This window comes from Peromyscus eremicus, chromosome 17 (assembly GCF_949786415.1).
Source record: "Peromyscus eremicus chromosome 17, PerEre_H2_v1, whole genome shotgun sequence".
Classification (NCBI taxonomy): domain Eukaryota; kingdom Metazoa; phylum Chordata; class Mammalia; order Rodentia; family Cricetidae; genus Peromyscus; species Peromyscus eremicus.
Genome location: NC_081433.1, coordinates 24,779,359 through 24,795,518, shown reverse-complemented (window position 1 = coordinate 24,795,518; position 16,160 = coordinate 24,779,359). Strand labels below are relative to the sequence as shown.

Here is a 16,160-nt window from a genome sequence, read left to right as displayed (position 1 = left end):
GAAAAAACTATAAATTTGGATGAAATCCAGAATATTGATTTTTTTTTCCTTTATGGATTTTGTCCCTTAGTCTTAGATCTTGAAATTTTGTGCCTATGTTTTTTTTTTTTTCCCCCCAAAATGTGTATGTTTTGAATTTAGGTCTAAGAGGGTGCAGAGAAGGCATGTCAGGTAAAGAGCTCACCGTACATACAAATGTGAAGACATGAGCTTGAATCCACAGAGTCCATAGAAAGCATAGTAGCATGTGTCTAATCCCATGCTATGAGATGTAGAAACAGGAATTCCCCTCCCCCCCATTGGATGAAAAGTCTGCCTTTTAACTATTGAATTGCTTTTGCCCCTTCTTGAAAATCATTTGGATGTATTTATGTCAGTTTGTTTCTTGGTCTTGAGTCCACTGTATTAATTTTGATTGAATAAACAAAGTGGCCTTCTGTTTAGATCCTGATGATAGAAAGGTCCTCCTGAGCACATTTCACAGTTAAATGGGTTAAACAGAGAAAGACATAGAATGTTATTATCCTTTTGGTAAGCTTGTCTCAGTTTCATTAATCACTAATCTTATATATTAATAGCAAATTGCTATCTTTAAAAATACTTCTTTTTGTTTGGGTTTCTCATGAAGATTTGATTGAGCAGGAATTGAGTAAACAAAACAAATCATCAACAATAGCAAAAACTTAATGTTACAGCTAGCAGCTGTGAATATGGGATGAGAAGAAAACTAATGTGGTTTGAAGTCTAAGTGTGGGTCTGGTTTTGGGTCAGGCCCTCTTGTCTGGGATAACCTGAAGACCCTTCATCAAGATAGCCATTATTATTATCATATTTCTTCAGTTGTCACAGAACAGCACACTTTCCTGGATTTCTTTCTTTCCCCCCATGCCCTTCTCCTCAAGTCTCTTCTGTTCTTTATACCTCCTGTTTGATTAAGGTCAGCATGCCTGGTCTTTCCTCTGTGTTCATCATCATGGCTGTCTCATATAGCATACAGATTTAAATGCCATCCATCTATGGAGAACTCTCAAATTTACATCCCTGTCATGGGTTAATACCACCAACATATGACTGAGTTCCTCTGTCTACTTGCCAGCATTTGGTTTTGTCACTACATCTTGTTTTAGCCATTTTATTGAATATAAATCACACATATTATAGGAGACTTATAGGATGTGTATATACACACAGTTGCCTACTTATGAGTCTTCTATGTAGGTTCCTAATGGGTACTTCAAACTTAATCTATCCCAAACTGACTTCTGGTGACCTTCCCACCCTGATGCTTTTTCTTCAGACTCTCTCACCACAATTAAACTAGAGATTCTCCTGCCTTAGTCTCCCCGGTACCTGGATTGCAAGTGTGTACCTGGTACACACTATACATGGTAACTTTACTTTTTGCCACTCTCCACCGTACATTTCAACACTAAGGAAATCTTGTGAGGTCTTCCAAGTGTATCCAGACTCTGATCACTTCTCTCATGATCCCTGCCATATCCCTGGTGCTAGCCTACACCTTCTTTCACTTAGGCTATTACAGTAACCTCTTGGTTTCCATCTCCAGTCTGTTTCAGTACAGCAGTCAAAGTGATACTTCTGAATATGTCTGTTAAATGTGTATCTTCTGTGCAAAGTCCTATTATAGTATGCCATTTCACCAAATAAAGGCAAAAATTGATAACCACATCTCACTGAGTTTTATGTTATAGAGTCTTTCATGTTCATGGCAGTAGATTATTAACGGAATCCATCACTGGATTAAACCACTGGATCAGATTAGAACCCTCATGATCCTGTCACCTCTCAGTAGTTGGGTCTGTTACCTGGAGAGTCACACTTCTACACATGGATAAGACAGTTTGTATCTAAACCATAACAAGAGGGAGTTTTTCTATTTCTTTTGGTTTATGTAAGCAGGGGTAGTACCTGACTCTTAACAGTTGATCAATAATTACTTGAATGAATGAATGAATTCTGGCCAGAAAGCTTGGAACCAATGAAGTAACTTTTCTACGTAGGTAGCTATAAAAGAGTTGGGTGGTAAATAGCTATACAATAGTATACAGTGCTGATTCCTAAACAAATGATTTCAAAGGGACAAACCTTAAGTAGCTCCTCGTCTAGTGAGGGGTTAAGTTCCACGTCTGGGTAAGCAGAAGCAATAGAAACAAGTGATACATTATACTTAGAAAGATACGAGTAATACAGGAAGATGAATGGTGCCAATAGCACAGGTCACATGGAGGAGCAAGTGAAGGTGTTCTCACAGTGCAGGTTACTAGACACTGCTCTGTGGGACTGGTTTCCACTAAGTTAGAATGGCTTAAAGAGATAGAGAGAGCTGAGTAATTGGAAATCAGGAAGAGTGCTTTTGTAATCCTTTCCTAGGCCTTCGATTCCAGAATTGTGGTAAAGGAGTTTTAAATATTTTAAGCAGTTCTTGAACACTCTTCAGGTGGAATTAAATCTTTTATTATGTCTAGCTCTATACATAATGAGATCATTTTCAGTTCTTTCAGTGATTAAGCAGCGTATTCCTCCAGCTGAGAGTCTTGGCAGGTTGTTCTTCAAGTAGCGGAGGATCCTTTCCCCTGGGTTTTTAAGAACTTCTCTGTTAGGGAGTGGCAAGAAATGCCACCTGTGGGATCTCAGTTTTCTCATTGTCCTTGGTCTTACTGTTCTGAGCCATCACACTGTTGTAAATCTGGATACATCACAAATTATTATAGTGAATCCAAAAATACTAGAAATCAATCAAACAGTTGACACAAAAAGCCCATTTGGAGGGAATCATGAAAGTGAGCCCAGAGAAGGAGCAGCAGGTAATAGCTTTGCATAGCCTTCAAAATGTGTCTCCAACCAGGAGGAAGTATGTTAGAAGTCCATGAGACACATTGGCTCTTCCTATTACTTTGTCCTAAGGACCCATTAAAAGGACCAGCATACAGTAGACACTGAGCAACTGGCACAAGAGAATAAATACCTAAAATCTGTGTGTATTTTACAGAGTGTGAACTAGTCACATGATCTAATTTGGAAACAGAATGGCTGTATTTTTAACCTTTGTGTCATGGAGTATATAATTAAGAGCCACCTAAATGTATAGTGTCATAAGATTAATTTGCATTATATTATTTGTATTATATTTTGTTGCTTATATTGCCAAAAATTGGTGAAGAGAAACTGACCACAGCAACTCTTATAAAGGAAAACATTTAATTGGGGCTGGCTTACAGTTCAGAGGTTTAGTCCATCATCATCATGGCGGGAAGCATGGTGGCATGCAGGCAGACATGGTGCTGGAGAAGTAGCTGAGAATTCCTCATCTGGGTCTGAAGGCTGCAGGAAGAGTAACACTGGGCGTGGCTTGAGCATCTGAAACCTCAGAGCCCACCCCCAGTGACACACTTCCTCCAACAAGGCCACACCTCCTAATACTGCCTCCCCTAGGAGCCTGTGAGGGACATTTTCATTCAAACCACCACACCCACCTAGCACATTTTGATGTTTTGTCTCACTTGCTATTTAGTTTGATGAGACTGATGATGTTGTTATAGACGTTTTACAGAGGAGAGAAACTGCAGCTTAGGGAGTTAAACAGTGAAGTCCCACATCTAATAAGGGACAAAAGCAGAATTTGAACCATAGTAGTCTTATCCAACTTAGGTTGTCTCACTACTGTGAGTGCTTTTGTCTGAATTTTTTTCTTACCAGCTTTTCATAAATGTATTTATGATCATTTCCTTACTTTCATAAACATGTTATCTGTCTACTCATACATTGTATTCTTTCTAAGAAAGCCTAGTTTGTTTTTAATAAAAGCAAACCTCATCTTTTTTAAATGGGCTGTATACTTAAAACTTCTCTTTATCTGCATGTATAGTTAAGCAAGGAGTTTATTAGTACATTTATAAAGTGTTTAATAAAAACCTTTATGGTGATAAAATTCTTGGTTCATGTAAGGTTAAAAATGTAAATTCATAGGCAATTTTAACATTTCCTTTTTAAATGTTAGCTAAGGTGTTTTGGTTTTTTTTTTTTTTTTTTTTTTTTTTTTTTTTTTTTGGTAGACAGGGTCTCACTGTGTAGCTGGGGCCAACTCCAACCTTGCTGTCTTCCTCCTTCATCCTCCTGAGTGCTGGAGTTACAGGCGTGTGCCACCACACCTGATAAGGTCCTCTAAATACTAAACATTCCTTATTCTCAGACTTGTGTTTGTGTCTTATATTAACATAAATATATCCATTTTAATGCTTAATTATCGAAACTAATTTCTTTAAAAATTGGGTTTTTCATGACTTAGTCACTAACAGATACATTCCCAATGCAGAGAACAGTTCAATTGTTAGCCCAAAATAAATGAAATTAATTTGGGGTTACATTTTAAAGTGGTTTCATAAAATTTAAAAATTGACAATTCAAAGAAATGATTTCAATTACTTGGTTTCATTGAATTAGTTTATTTTTGTATGACTTCAGATGCTTTCTAATGCAATTAAGTTATATTAATTGTAAGAGTAGCTATTTCTTGGTTAGTGCTGAGAACCAAAATTTCCTTAATTTAGTGCTGAGGACCAAACCCAAGGCTTTGTACGTGCTAGGCTAGGCACTCTCCCACCGAGCTACATCTTCAGGCATTTAACTGTTCCTCTCTGTGTATGGCTGAAAATAAGCTTTATTTTTCTAAACTCACAAAAATTAAGTAATGCTTGAAGCTTTGTCTAAATCTATAGTATTTTTACTGGTAATATTTATTTTATACTGAACATTTTTATCTTCATTAACTTACATTGTTCAAAATAATGAGTTTCATTATATCTCCATAACATATTTAATGAACTTGGATCATATTCATTCCCCAAGAAATTGTATTTTGTTTTAATTTTAAGTCAAATTATACACATATTTCTTTGTAAATTGGCAGGCTGCACATGCATTTATACTTAGCTATAAGATAAATGCTTAAATTAGTTTGTGAGGTAGTCACAGTATATTTAAGTAACCAATTTTATGAGGATATTGTTTCCTCTATCTACAACAGGTAAAAAATCATTTTAAAAAGATAACTGCATTCTTAGCAATAGAATGGCTAATGATTTAGAAATAAATTTTAAGTCTACTTATTTTCTTCTGATAATGCAGTGGTACCATGGTTAAATGTAATTCCCATTATAATAGTGATAAAGCATGAGACATTTATATGGGAGGTATTTCGCTCACCTACCTTTGAATTTCTGAAAGTAATATTAATTTTTTTCTGCTACCTACTGTGCTTCCTGATTTTGCTGCTCATTCTGTGAAGAATTGCTAGACTGAAAATAGACTATGACTTGGTGCCCTAAGGAATCAGTCAGTACATGTTTCACTTTCTCCGTATTTGTTATATACAGTATGGCACTGATAACTCATTGAACCCTAAGAGAGGTTGTCAAGACTGTTGAGAGCATTGCTTCTACAGCTGAAAAGCTGTGTGCCAATATAACTTGTGAGGAAATCTTCTTGCCAAAGAAAGGATAAATTGTTTTATGTAGCTAGGTTATTAAATTATAACCTGCCAGGGCTTGTGAACTGTGAATTACAGATTATTAAAAAAAAACCCAAATATAATATAATCCCTGTTTCTATCAACACTAGAGTATAGACGGCTAATAAGTAGTTTTAATTTAATAGGGCAAGATAAATTGCATTGAAATCTTACGGGTTTAGTGTTACTAAGTAGGAGATAATTTTTCTCTTTTAAAAACATTTTTTCTTCTTTACTCAGGGCATGTAGCTCAGTGGAAGGGCACTCATATACCATGCTCAAGATCCTGGGTTTCATCCCCCACATGACAAAAAGAAATACATATTTAAACAAAACAATAGCGTGAGAGTCTTGGACATGGTTCCTGTGTTGTCACGCCTGTTGCTTTGTGAGAGGACAATGAGAATCAATGCGCTTCCCGTCATGTTGAAATCCATTTACCTTGTATCTTACCCAGGTTCCAGTCATTGCCCTCTCTGCTACTGCAAGTTCTTCGATCCGGGAAGATATTATACGGTGCTTAAACTTGAAAAACCCTCAGATCACCTGTACTGGATTTGATCGACCAAATCTGTACTTAGAAGTTAGACAAAAAACAGGAAATATCCTTCAAGATCTAAAGCCATTTCTTGTCCAAAAGTCAAGGTAAAGATATAATGACAGATGAAATTCTTCTTAAAGAAATTATTTAAATTTTTCTACATGTTTGTTGCTTCAAATTTTATGTAGCTTTGGTTCAAGTTAAGTGTAATACTACATAGGTCAGTGGCCTAGATTAAAGGACATTTAAAAATATTTTTATGAATTCTTTGAGAATTTCATATAACATAGTTTGATTGTAATTACCCTTTATTACTTCCCCAACTCCTCCCAGATCCATTCATCTCTCTACTACCTGACTTCACAACTATCTTTTTATAAAAAAAAACAACAAAAAAAACCCCAAAAACAACAACAACAAAAAACTCCTAATATATCCATTCTCACTTGTGCTGTCATATACTTCTAGGTAGGCGGCCATCCACAGGTGTATGGACAGCTAGTCAGGAGAAAACTTAACTCTCCCCATCTCAGACACTATCAGCTGTCTCTAGTGCCTCAGTTAGGGGTGGGGGCTCACAGAGTTCTTCTCACATCATACTAGAGTGCTGACTGGCTTGGTCCTGTGCAGACAAGCACAGCTACTCTGAGTTCATGAGTGCAGTGGTCCTGTCATGTCCAGGAGACACTGAGTCACCCCAGTTTTCTCTGACCATTGGCTTTTACAATCCGTTTGTCCACTCTTCCATGATGTTCAAAGCATATATATTTTGTGAGGGGCAGAAGGGTAGGTGGGCAGGAACTAATTAATTGTTTTGATATTGTTTTTATTTTATGCTATTACTTGAATAGGGCATATACTTTTAATAATTTTTTTTTTTCGAGACAGGGTTTCTCCGTGTAGCTTTGCGCCTTTCCTCGAACTCACTTGGTAGCCCAGGCTGGCCTCGAACTCACAGAGATCCGCCTGACTCTGCCTCCCGAGTGCTGGGATTAAAGGCGTGCGCCACCACCACCCGGCTTACTTTTAATAATTTACAAGTAAATGAACAAATAAGGCATGAACCTTTCTTATGAGTTCTATCTACTTTACTAATTACATGACCTACCTCTGCTATAGGGACTTGTTTTTTTAATAGTCTACATGGAGTCTGCACCGTTCCAAGGACTACCCTAGGTGCTTTATACAAGTGAGCTTGCTAAATCGTCTAACTGACGAGGAAGCTGCCGATCTTCATTGTACTGATGAAGCTGGCCATTGTGCTTCTAGGACTTGTTTTGTTAAATATATTTTATATGTTTTATTTGTTATGCTAAGAACCTTTATAATGCCGTATTCTCTGGCCTGCCTGCTGAGTGAAAAGTTGCTATTTTCATGAAATGAAGTAGTCTGAATAAAGTAAAATAATTTTCTCCTGCCAGTACACACACAAAAGAAATCCAGGTAAGTAAGAACTTAGAGTATTGTTAGTGTTTTGCACTTCCAGAAAGGATAAAAGTGGAAGAGACGGACTCGAGGCCAAGGAAGCACTGGTTCTTGTTGTGGATCTTAGGGAATAATTTAAGTAACAACTGAGCTATGCCTGTTGTTCAGAACAGAATAGGAACAGAATGAATAGAATAGTTTTTGCTACTCTAGAGTCTCCTTGAATACATTGTACTATACTTTCCTTTTACAGCAAAGGGACAAGTCCTCTTGTCAAAGGCTTCTCTTAAACTAGACATTTCTACAATTATGTCACGACCTAACCCCTAATCTCTGGTCCTTTCTCAGTGCACATTATTCTCAATATCTATGGCTCTTTCTCCTTATAGTGTGACTCTCTCCCTTCTTAATGATTGAGTTTGTTTTTTTTTTTTTTGTTTTGTTTTGTTTTTTGTTTTTTGAGACAGGGTTTCCCTGTGTAGCTTTGTGCCTTTCCTGGAACTTGCTTGGTAGCCCAGGCTGGCCTTGAACTCACAGAGATCCTCCTGGCTCTGCCTCCCGAGTGCTGGGATTAAAGGTGTGCGCCACCACCGCCGGCTGATTGAGTTTTTAAAGTGCCTTCCCCCATCTTCTTTTTTGATGTTGCATTTTCCTATTTTTCTGCTTTTGTTTGCCTAACAATATTCTATGGAATGCTTTCTTCTCATTTTTATGTTAATTTTGCTAATTGAGATTAATTTTTAGCCCAGACTACTATAATCTTTCCCAACACATCTATCTCCTTGGTGCTCCTTGATGTATTCTATAGATAACTTTCAGTTTTATCATCTGCAGACACATCCTTAAACCTTGGAATAATGTTTTATCTTTAAATCTTATGTAATATTTTATGCAATGATGAAACTCTTCAGTTACCTCTTAAATAAGCAAAGACAAGTCCACTGTGCTGCCTTTCGAGAAGTATTTGTAGCCAGATCTTATAAGTTTGAAAATCAGGTTTTCTTCTAAACAACCAGATTGCTGATTTTAACTCTAATGTGGGCCAATATTGAATGCCAGAGTTCTGACCTCACATGATTTGTTTCCATGTTTGTCTGTCCACATGTTTGGGGTTTCAGAGAGCTCCAGAGCTGGCTTTTGGGTCTGCTGACTCCTTAAAGACTGAGTAGAAAGCAAAGACTGTGAAATATAAAAGCCCGATACCCTGAAGCATACGTATGATAGGTGTGTTTGCCTTCTCTGTCTCTGCCCTCTCCACAGTGCTGCCTGGGAATTTGAAGGTCCTACTATCATCTACTGTCCTTCCAGAAAAATGACAGAACAAGTTACTGCTGAACTTGGGAAACTGAACTTAGCCTGCAGAGCATACCACGCAGGCATGAAAATTAGTGAACGGAAGGATGTTCATCATTGGTTCCTTAGAGATGAGATTCAGGTATGAGGACCAACCGCCTTTCTCTGAATTCTTCATAGGAAATAGAAGTAGCCATCAAATATTTATTTTCCCAATTTTTCAAATAATTTTGTTGAATTAGGCATAGTGTAATTACTCTGATAAGGGCAATCATTCTATAGTGAAAATAGGTGTAGTAAACCACACAGTTTAGTGAAAATAACAAACTGTCTGTTGCTGAGCAACGCAGAGGGGAAACACTAGCTCTGGTAAAGCAGGTTTTGTGATGAGAGTGGCCGTGTAGGACTATGACACCCGAGGAGGGTCTGAGTTTGTCAAGTTCCTCAGGTCAGTAGGTAATGAGGGCAAAGGCATTGGTTGCGGAACCCCAGGAAAGAGCAGCAGGTGCAGAGACACTGTCCTGTGAGAGCGTACTGGGCTCAGAGAAGGAGGAGTTTGGAGTGGGTGGAGGGGAAGATAAGTGGTTTACTGCCTGTCTTAGTTACTTTTCTGTTACTGTGCTGAGATACATGACCAGGGCATCTTACAGAAGAAACAGTTCACTGGGGGCTTGCAGTTCCAGAGGTTGAGTCTATGATCATCATGGCGGAGAACATGGCAGCAGGCAGGAAGGCATGGTGCTGGAGCAGCAGCTGAGAGCTCACATCTTGATCCATAAGCACCAGGCAGAGAGAGCTAACTGGAATGGCATAGGCGTTTGAAACCTCAGAGCCTGCCTCAAAGCCTACCTCCTCCAACAAAACCGTATCACCTAATTCTTTGCAAATAGTTCTACCCCGGGTATCATTATTCAATCATACAAACCTACGAGGGCCATTCTCATTCAAACCACCACACTGCCAAGGTATAACTTGATTGAAGCATTAATATTTTAAAAGATGGCTTAAAATTCTTCAGTGGTCCTTTCCAATGCAGAAAGTCACTAATTTGACTTTAAAGTTTGTATCAATAGTTGCATTCTAGCTAACATCAGGTAGTGTTTTGTCTAACAGCTGGTCCTGTAAATTCCTTCCTGGCCATTATTCAAAAGCTTCACATATGTTTTGAAACCTTTCCCTTTTTTAACATGGTGAACTACATGTTATCATTTGTGTACAGTTTTGTCTGGGACTCTTGGAATTGATTACTTTCTGTTGAGTGTTTATTGAGTTCTTACTGAAGCCATCAATGTAACAATTATGTAACAATTTATAAATAGTCATTTCTATCATTTTCCAATGGATTTCTGTTTTATGGCAACCACAGAAGCTGACCTTTGTAGCTCTTCATATGATACACTGATGCTTGAAACCATTTTCTATTTATAATTTTAGAAAAAAAGTACTTTATTTAGTATCTACTCAAATCAAATCACAAGTGCAGTAGCTTTCCATTGTTTGCATGTAACTGTTTGTTCTCAAATTTTATTGCAAACTTTAGCTTTGTCCTTCCTATATTTTAAGATACCTTTTCTTGAATGAAATTATGAATAACTTATTTGGTAAAATAACTTTAATTTGTACCTGAAAGCTTATAGGCATAGTTTGAAAATCTGGTTAGTAGATTAGTTGACATCAAAAGAAAAGATCATCTGGTTATGGTTGGAATTATATTGCTTATTAATTACTAGCTGTATAGAACCTGGTTTCTTTGCCTAAAGTTCTCACTTCCACATTTGTGCCTTGATTACCATTTTCTCATCCTTATTTTCATGTTTTAGTTTGATTTCCTATATTCTTCCTTTCCTCCTTCCTGTCATTCTCCTGGCCCATCCCAGAACACATGTTATTAACAACACTTTAATCTTGTTTGTACATGCAGCTACTTCTGTTGTGTCTTCAGTGAAGTGTCTTCTCCCGTCCCCTCTCCCAGTCCTTCCCACTGACTCTAGGAGTTTATTGCTATATCTTGTCATACTTGGCTTGTACTGCCATCTTAATTTTTTTTTATTAGTTTTTATGATTCTCTATTGATTCCCGACTTAAAATGTTGCAGTTCACCTGTCTTTCATATGTGTGACTGTCCTTTCCCTCCCATGCCTGTGAGTTCCTAGACCCCTTTCCCTTCCCTGTAGATGGAAGTTTCTGTCCCGCCCAGTCCCGCAGCCATTCACTTCCAAATAAACACACAAAGACTTATATTAGTTATAAACTATTTGACCTATTGCTCAGGCTTATAACTGACTGACTCTTAATTAACTTAATTAACTTATGGCTTAAATTAACCCATAATTCTTATCTATGTTTAGTCACGTGGCTTGGTACCCTTTCTCAGTCCAACATTCTCATTTCACTTCCTCTGCATCTGGCTGGCAGCCACATCTCTGCCTTTCCTCTTCCCAGAATTCTCCTAGTCTGGTCGCCTGGCCTACACTTCGTCCCTGGCTACTGACCAATTAACATTTTATTAAACCAATATGAGCGACAAATCTTTACACTGTTCAAGAGCATTATCCCGCACTTCCCTTTTGGTTTACACCATAATTTGGGTTAACTGTTGCACAGTTATTAACATAAACACTTTGTCTTTAATCCTTATAATATATTGTTATATTTTTGCTTATTGTTTTATATTCTTGTTTTTAAAGATTTTTTTCTGTGTACTCATCACTAATTCTTCTTTGAGTTTTTTCCCAGCCATATAAATGTTACTTTCATAGTTCATATTAGGTTGTTTGACGGCTTTATCTTCTTGGTATTATACCCATCAAAAAGATGTAGCATTAACTGCGTTTCACTCTGCAGTCATGAATGATGTAGTTCTTAGAATAAGACATTCTGTTATCAGGTGAGGACACTTGAAACTTCATAATAATACAAGTTTTATTTATGATAGTAACTATTTCTCATAGCTGCAGGTATCCAAATAACCTGCTTTATTTGCTTTGCACAGAGATGAATAGAAATCATACTTTATGGTCACTAACCTTTATTTGTATTTGGATAGATAATCTTTCAGTCTGTAAGTGAAGTTGAAGTTATATTGAATTCACCTTTACATCAGTGAACGAGCTATTATTATTTTAAGTTTTAGTTATGTTGAAATATGATTTTCACTGTGTTATTGTTTCTTCTCAGTGTGTTGTAGCTACTATAGCTTTTGGAATGGGCATTAATAAAGCCGACATTCGCAAAGTTATTCATTATGGTGCTCCTAAGGAAATGGAATCCTATTACCAGGAAATTGGTAGAGCTGGCCGTGATGGACTTCAGAGTTCTTGTCACTTACTCTGGGCTCCAGCAGACTTTAACTTAACTAGGTAAAAATGCTTATTGCTTTCCCCTTACAAATTTCTTTTTCCCTTTCCAATAAAGTATTGGAGGTCGTGTCTAAAATTTCAAGTGATCTGTGAGTATATTTAAAGGGGTCACAAGTGAAAAGTGAGCAAAACTAACAGAACACCCATGAAGAGTATTTGTGGTAAGTGTTGTCACAGAGGAGATGATCCAGTTCTACCAGTATCCGGTTAGTGTGAGGAGCTAACAAGATCAGGACTCTCCTTGGGCATAACATAAGTCTTACGGCATACTGTCCTGTTGTTGTACAGCAGTGATCAGTTCCCATCCTTTAAATCTTTGGGGGATATGTCTCCAGTTTTATCTCATGAGATCCCAGGTGGTTTGCTAAGTTTTTCTCCCAGAGCTATGATGGTGCTTATTCTAAAATATATGTTTACTTCTTCTTCGACTCTCTTTACTATTGTTTCCATGATTAGTTTAATAAGTTTCACAGCCATTGCTCATAGCTGTGAAAATTGCCTTGTTGACTATGCCTGGATCATCATGTCACAGTGTGTTGACAGAGTGCTCTCATAAAATAGTAAGTTTTCGTGTTCTCTGTTGAAATTCAAGAAAAGGGAAACTACTTAACTTAAATACTAAGTAAGTTGTCACTTAAGTTCAGTCAGATTATATTTGAAAGAACAGCTTCAACTTGTGTGGGAGGCCAGCTCCCACCTTTTGAAGGGTTCATGGGTTCATATGAGAGAGGGATGAGAAAATACTAGATAGAAAGAGAGACCTAATTGATGAGAAGAAAGAAACTCAGGATAGCTTCAGGAGGGTCTGAATCACTATCCAATGGCCTCGAAGGCTTATTCAAAAGGCTTTTTGTAACATGTAAGGGGAGAGGCAAAAGACCTCCCCCTTACAAGATCAAAGCACACTGGACAGCCAAGTGTAGACCCTTCCAAACACCTGGTAAACACGCCTGTGGCTAAATCATCTCCTTATGCAGCCCTGCTGGGTAAGGCAAGCTCAGATTCTCTGACCCTGAGTAAGGTCTCACTAGATAGCCTCTGTGGGTTCCCACAAAATTGCAACATCTTAGGGGCAGTATTTACCAGTTTATCTCTAGGAACCAGGGAAAGAAACCAGGATAGCTCAAGCAGTGAGCCTGCCAGTATAAGGGGATTCTCAAGGGTTCTTCCAGGTTGATGAGTAAGTTAGGGTCTTCAGTAGACATATTAGTTCATTTTATTAAAATGATTCTTGAGCCTACCCCAGGCAGGCATTGTTCATCTTCATCACTTTTCAGGGTATTGAGTGAATGCCATGTTCTAAGAGCTGAACTTAGTGCTAAGGATGCAGAGGTACATAAAATCAGACATGGTGCCTGCTTTTGTAGGACTCGGTCTAGTTGGAATGCTGGATCTTAACAAGAGAACTGTGTATGTATGTACGCATGCATAGTGTTCTTTTCACTATTTTCATTTCTAACCGTCTTTATTATTAGTTTTTTTAAAGATCATATAAATATATCTTTGTTCTTGTTTGTTTTAAGACAGAGTCTCACTCTGTAGCATTGGCTGGGCTAGAATGTAGACCAAGCTGGCCTTGAACTCACAAACATCCCTCTACCTCTGGAATGCTGGAATTAAAGGTGTGTGCTACCACCTCTGGCCCAGATAAATTTGATGAATGCTATGTGTTAAGTGTTATGAGAGAACGTTGTTTAGAGAGTGCTGTTTACCAACTTGAGAAGTCAGGTCAGACTTCCCTGAAGAAGTGGCAGCTACAGAGTCAGATCAGATAAGTGGAAAGGTTTATGGTAAGATCGAAGATCTTTCTTCTAGGAATATTGAGTGTATTTTGCTTTGTGACATGTAGCGCTGAACTCTGTCCCCTGTAAGCAAGCATTTCTAACCACTGCGCTGTCCCTCCAGGCCAGGAATCTCTGTCTTGATCAACCTTTTATGAAACTAATTTAAAGTAAATTGGATGGAACACATCTATGCAAGCTAGTATTAAATTTGGAATATATCAAATATCAGTTGCTTAACATCAGACCTTATTTTATTTGTGTATTATGCTAATATGCCAGAAACATTATAGGCCTGTGTTTTCTAGTGCAAGCTCATCAGTAGTTACAGTTCTGGTTTACTTGGGTTTTAAAAGATATGCTAAGAGGTTTGTCTCATTAAGATTGGTCAGGAAGTAATGGTGGTGCCAGAACACCCCCACAATTGTCACTTATTATACATGGGTATTGGTCTAGGACCCTCAGATACCAAGAATCTCACCATGCGCAAGTCTCCTGTACAAAACAGCACAGTATTTGTTTATGGCTGTGTACTCCGTATATATGCTGTCTCTAGCCTAAGTATAAAATCTATTATAAAGTAAATGATGTATAAATAGTTTTATATGTAATGTTTAGAGAATTATGACAAGAAAAAAGCCTCAGCATGTTCAGTGCAGGTGCAAGCATTCTAAGTGTGGTAGGGCTTTAACTTGGGTTAACCGATCTCAAGTGCTGAGTTAGTAGGTGCAGAGGATGAGGTCCTCGAACCTTTAGATAGATTTTAGATAGACACAGATAGACTACTCTGTGTCAGTGACAAAGGGGCTAAAACTGTAAGGGAAGGAGAAAGCAGAATAGAGCAAGCATTGAGGATGAATTTGTTCCATCAAGGGTCCCTGTAATTTATAAAAGTTTTAGGCTAGCTCATGCTAAAGTTCTGTGACTAAGAAAAGAAACTTGTCGAAGTGATCATGCAATGATTTTAGCTTCCTGATATTTATTTATTTGTTTAATTTTGTGATGCTGGGTATCAACTCTTGGCCTCACTCATGCTAGACAAGCATATGTGGGCCATATCCTCAGTCACTATTGTGTGATTTTATATTCCTTATTCTGTGATTTTGTATTTCTTACCGCAGAGCGATAGCACAGGCAGTGTCCCGATGATTCTATTTACTCTATTTATATTCCTATCCAGTAGATACTGCCATCGTTTGTTTCAAAGAGAACAATTTAGAGAGTAATCTTAATCTAATAAATCTTTGACTATGTGCAACTGAATTAATGCTAATAATTTTAGAATTGCTAAAATTTGTTTTTTGTGAAATATTATATTTAACTAATTTAATAGTAGCAAAAGAAGAATAAAAATACTAAATATTTTGTTGAGTTTCTTTTTTTCAAACTAAATGAACATGTAAATGAACATGGATAAGATTATTTAAATGTATTTCATCCCAACCAAATATACTAAGATACAGTTCTGAGAATAGGCATTTTTTCTTGATTCTATCCCAGAAGGATGAGGAAACTAAATAAAACTTATTTTTTTAAATCTCTGAGCTAGTAAGTATAAAATTAGATAGTAGCATAGGAATTAATGTTTCCAGTTTAGGGGATTTGGAGGAAAAATAGATTGTGAATGGTCCATTGAAAACATAGTTTTGAATAATGGATCATTTGTACATTCACACTTTCTAGAACTCCTTGAGAATTGTATACGGATATTTTAATTAATCAGAAGGCTGGGTATTGCAAACAATAGTGAGTGAAGTCCATAATGATGAGGTTCGGTCTTAACATTTAGTTATTATATAGTCAGTAAGAGTTTCATATTGCAATAGCTAAAAACCACTTCATGCAGAGTTTTTGATTGTTGGAGAGATGTGCAGCACCACCTGGAAGACTTCATCACCTTGTATTTGAAGTACACGAATCTGGTCACGGAAGGCAGAAAGCAACAGCTGTGCTGAGCTGCAGCGGCGCTGACTTACGGATACCAACAACCGTGCTGTTACTGTCACTCCACGGTTCTAAGTACAGTTAGTGTCACGGCCAGAAAATTAGTTATGACTGGCCGAGGAAGAAACTTAGTTCTCATACTTTACTGTTGTCCTTAAGTGTCCCCACAACACAGAGGGACAGCGCTGGAGGGCTGAGCTGTCCTCTGAAAAGCCAGTGGAGTAAAGGTTCACACTAGAATGATGAGCCTCTTTCAGATTCCTTACATAGATGCTTTAACTTTCTCATAA

General features: G+C 37.6%; 1 protein-coding gene across 1 annotated transcript in view; it reads left to right on the top strand.

Moving 5' to 3' along the window:
- The window catches only part of Wrn (WRN RecQ like helicase), a 107,715-nt gene that overhangs the window by 54,693 nt on the left and 36,862 nt on the right, over positions 1 to 16,160 (top strand). Inside the window, exons 19-21 of the mRNA XM_059244335.1 lie at positions 5,985 to 6,172; positions 8,754 to 8,928; positions 11,964 to 12,145. Coding sequence (XP_059100318.1) covers positions 5,985 to 6,172; positions 8,754 to 8,928; positions 11,964 to 12,145 — 545 coding nt within the window. The remainder of the gene's footprint in view (positions 1 to 5,984; positions 6,173 to 8,753; positions 8,929 to 11,963; positions 12,146 to 16,160) is intronic.